Genomic DNA, 4,863 nt, shown 5'->3' on the forward strand with positions numbered 1-4,863 from the left:
GTTCTCCAACGACAAAGGTTTGGAATTCCGGGAACCCCGGAACTCTCCTCGTTGTTACGCCGTGCTTCCCTCTCGATCGATCGAGCCATGGATTCCGGGAACCGAGGGCCAATGCCGGGGCTCTCGCCGGAGGCAGCGGCTCGCTTTGGAGAGGGGATCAGCATCGTGCTCGCTCGGTGGACGGCGCTTCAAATGGCGGTCCAGAACGGGTGGGGTGGGAGAGAATCTCGCCAAAAGGCCGATAAGCTTGCCTCTGCCGTTCTTTCTTGGTTCTCCAACGATAAAGGTTTGTGTTTTTAATCCCTACTTGCTTCTGTTTTTGCTGTGTTCTCTATGTTCTTCTTTATTTGCAATTGAATCATGTGCAAGATCCTGCGAATTATCTTATGATTCTGAGAAAAAAAGATCGAATTTAATTAGTTTTGTGGTGATTTAATATCGAATTGTTGTTTTTTGTGATGTTCTGGTAATTCCAAGAATTTGTAGTTTAGAGATGATGAAAAAAATCATATTTTTATCTTCTATAGCATCGAATTGCATTGTTGATGTTGATTTTTTAATAACTTCCATGATCTACGAAACCCCTTAAATTATCAAACCTTTATATAGTTTGCGAAAGAAGATTTCTTTAACCTGTTTGCAAAACCTACCAATCTGTTAGAGATTTTTTGCTTGGCATTTTTATCCATTTTGTAGGTAATTAAATGAAGATGCATCTTTTGGAGAGCATTTGGTTTGCGGTCTGAAAATTTGATTGTTTATTTCTTTCCTACTGAGCCAAGTGGTTCATTGATTTATGATGTTAACATGGGCTGAAGTATTCTTATGAGTGTTTAGTTTCGAATGTTTACTTAGTTTAAGTTAGTTTCATTGGGAGTTACTTTTGTTTTTAGGGGGAAAGAGTTCTTAGTTTCCATAATTGCTGACATTGTTGAGGCTTGTTTCTTCATTTCCTGTTGCCGTTGGTTCTGCTGCAACATGTTTTATCGATATCTGTTTGGAAAAGATTTTATATAATTCTGAATTTTCTTTTTAATTGAATGCTTTGTATATTATAACAAGCATTACAACTGGAAAGTGTTAATTTTTAAACAAAGGTAAGCGTTTTTTTTTAATTCAGGATTTGTGATCTTGATTCTTTTGCTTGTGAGTTGTGACACCTATAATGCGGAAAATTTGATTTAATGATGCTATGATTATAAGGCTTTTAAAATTCCCTTTGTTGTTGCAGCACCGCTTTTATATAGATGATTTGGAAAAACCTACTGGATGAGAACATGGTGCTTTCCTTCAATACTGAAATCGAGGATGGCAGCGTAGAAGAGGTTCACTCCAATTTCATCTCCCACTTATTTTAATTGGTTGATGCAATTAGAAACTCCTGCCAAGGTTTTCCAATGGTGGACAAAAACAGTTACTTTTTTTATATGTATATATGAGAACAACAAACCTGTGTAGTTGCCTGTGGATGATGGCATTCATGATATTCTAATTTTGGGTCTTATGTTTGTTAAATTATGCTAAACAGGTTGCTGAGCAATTGATGATTATGCATGAAGACTGTCTGCAAGGAAATTTTGAATTAATTGATCAATTGATCAATTGATCAATTAAAGAACACTGCTTCCATGAGAACTGCCGCCTCTCAAAGTAGACAGGTATCTAAAAGTTATCTTCTCAATTGATTTCAGCAATTTTCTTTTGTTGGGTGTATACATGAGAAATTTCTAGTTTCTGAGAACTTTGCATTGTATTTTCGTTTGACCAAGATTCATTTTAACTACCTTCCGATGTGTTCTTTCAAAAATTTTGGCAGTAATTTCTTTAGCATTCTATATCAAATGGCAAGCACTGGTCGATAAACATTGGTAAATGTTGGGGGGACTTAAGGCTTCACTTAAGACACCTTTCGGAAGCACTAACACACCCGTAGATGTCCCAATAACCTGTCAAGGTTAGTCTCCAAAACACATGCAAAGATAGGGCTATAATAGAGAAAAAAAGAAAAAACACACACAAACCACGACACAGTAATTACGTGGAGTTCGGCACTCTTGCCTACGTCTCCACGGGGGTCGGGAATTGAAATCCACTATGAAGAATATCTTCGATGGCTTGAACAACTCTTAAGCTCGTCTCAAGAAGAAAACAATAAGAAAAATCCTGACTTATATATATCTCATCCCCAACTCAATGAGAGATAATTTTATTAGCATATATTATATGCTAATATATCCTTATATACTAACATAATAATATATGCTAATATATCTATATAACATAAGTCAACATGTGACTAACATGCACATGCCCACAAAGCCACTCATAGTTATTTCTTATTATTGTTTCTCTTCACAATTCTCCACCTCGTTTCTCATTTGATACCAAATGTGGAACGAACAAAGATTTCTTCATGCTGAGACCAACAAGATAGAACATCTTCACCAAACGCAAATAGTCGATTCTCAACCCCAAAATTCCCCTTATTAGCATAAATCATGATTGAGCAAGTTCAAACAATGTTGAAACTTGCTCCTTGGAACAACTTTGGTGAATATGTCTGCAGGATTGTCACTGGTGTGCACCTTCAGTAAGGAGATAGAGCCTTCCTCTATTACATCCCGCACAAAATGATACCGGACATCGATATGCTTGGTACGAGCATGGTGCACCTGATTTCTAGCCAAATGAATTGCACTCTGACTGTCACACTCCAAGTCCACCGTGCCTTGCTCAATCCCCAAATCATCTAACAAACCCCATAACCACAAAGCTTCTTTCACTCCTTCTGCCACAGCCATATACTTAGCCTCTGTGGTAGATAGTGCCACTGTGGCTTGTAACACTGATCGCCAACTAACTAGAGCACCAAATATCCGAAATACATAACCAGTAGTGGATCGCCGTCTGTCTAGATCACTTGCATAATCTGAGTCCACAAACCCACTCAACTGACATCTTTCTCCACCAAATCACAAACCCATGCTAATGGTACCCTTCAAGTACCTCAAAATCCATTTCACTGCTTCCCAGTGAAGCCTTCCCGGATTTGCCATGAATCTGCTGACCATACTGACTGCATGTGAAATATCTGGACGTGTACATACCATCGCATACATTAGACTGCCTACTGCACAAGCATAAGGAACACGAGCCATGTGTTCTTTCTCTTCATCAATTGTGGGAGATAGCTTACTAGAGAGTCGAAAATGTGGGGCCAATGGAGTCACCACCGGCTTAGCATCTTGCATTTCAAACCGTGATATTACTTTCTCAAGGTAACCCTTCTGATGTAGAAATAGCTTACGGCTTGACCTCTCTCTTTTGATCTCCATACCCGTGATTTTCTTGGCGGCACTATATCTTTCATCTCAAACTCCTTCGAGTTGAGACTTTTAACCTATCTATCTCCACCTTGCTCTTGCTAGCAATGAGCATGTCATCCACGTACAATAGGAGATAGATATATGCATCACCACAAAGCTTACGAAAGTAAACACAACAATCATACTTGCTTCTGGAGTAACCCTTCTTGAGCATAAAAGTATCAAAGCGTTTGTACCACTATCGAGGCGATCGCTTCAAACCATAAAAGTGATTTCCTCAAGCCGCGATCCCCGATTCTCTTTTCCTTCGAGTTTGTACCCTTCCGGCTGATGCATATAAATTTCCTCATCTAAGTCACCGTGTAAGAAGGCCGTCTTAACATTAAGTTGTTTCAGCTGAAGATCATCATGAGCTACCAAACTCAATAATACACGGATAGAGGTGTGCTTCACTATGGGAGAAAATATGTCATTATAGTCCACCCCTTCTTTCTGTGCAAATCCCTTTGCAACTAGTCTTGCCTTGTACCTTGTGCCACAAGACTTAGATGAATCTTCCTTTTTCTTGTACACCCACTTACAACCTATAGCATGCTTACCAATGGGTAACGGGACAACTTCCCATGTTTGGTTTTTCCGAAGAGATTCCATCTCTTCCTCCATTGCAACCAACCATCTCTCACTATTCTCATCTTGGATAGCTTGCTTAAAAGTGACTGGCTCATCATTCTCCACCGAGAGTGCATACTCAACCAAATTTACCTGTCCATAGTGTTTCAGAGGTTCATTTGACCCAAACTTCGAACCATTTTAACTTGCCTCTTTGGCCCTAGTAGTAGCCCAAAGACTCGTTTTCTCGTCAGTAGTGTTTGTGTATTCTGTTTATGAACCTCCTTATGTTCATTTACAACAACATTCTCATGAACATGGCTAAGGCATGGTTGGTCTTCAGATCCATCAATCTCCACCACTTGGGTGTTAGTTGTTAACTCATCACCATCACCATCAAGAGGCTTCATAGCTTTAGGCAAACCTAATATGGAAGTCTCATCAAAAGTAACATCCTCGCGATTATAAACTTTGAATCTTCCATACACCAAAGGCGATAGCCTTTCACTCCTTTTGCATATCCCAAGAAAATTGCCTTCTTGGCTCTAGGATCAAGCTTATTCTCTTTCACATGATAGTAAGCTGTACAACCGAAAATTCTAAGAACATTATAGTTTGCATGTTCTCCTGACCATAGTCTGTAGGGTGTATCACCATCAAGGGTGGAATGTGGAGCTCTGTTCACTATATAGCATGTTGTTGCCACTGATTCTGCCCACCATTCTCTGCCTAAACCAGAATTAGATCTTATACATCTTGCTCTCTCAAGTAATGTACTGTTCGACCTCTCTGCAACCCCATTACTCGCTGTGGTGTATTCCTAATCGTCGATGTCGAAACAATACCCTCTTGACCACAAAACTCCTCGAAGACACCTTCAGATGTACTGCACTACCATTATCCGACTCGATTGTCTTCAACTTTCTAC

At 39.5% G+C, this 4,863-nt stretch overlaps 1 protein-coding gene across 1 annotated transcript; it reads left to right on the forward strand.

The window, feature by feature from the left end:
* Positions 1-1,654, forward strand: LOC120274654 (pre-rRNA-processing protein TSR2-like). The gene is made up of 4 exons (XM_039281187.1): positions 1-286; positions 1,121-1,146; positions 1,248-1,325; positions 1,529-1,654. Exons 1-4 carry the CDS (start codon positions 88-90, stop codon positions 1,604-1,606), a joined length of 381 nt encoding a protein of 126 aa, XP_039137121.1. The 5' UTR covers positions 1-87; the 3' UTR covers positions 1,607-1,654.
* The last annotated feature ends 3,209 nt before the right edge of the window (positions 1,655-4,863 follow it).

The sequence above is a fragment of the Dioscorea cayenensis genome, chromosome 13 (genome assembly GCF_009730915.1).
Source record: "Dioscorea cayenensis subsp. rotundata cultivar TDr96_F1 chromosome 13, TDr96_F1_v2_PseudoChromosome.rev07_lg8_w22 25.fasta, whole genome shotgun sequence".
NCBI lineage: Eukaryota > Viridiplantae > Streptophyta > Magnoliopsida > Dioscoreales > Dioscoreaceae > Dioscorea > Dioscorea cayenensis.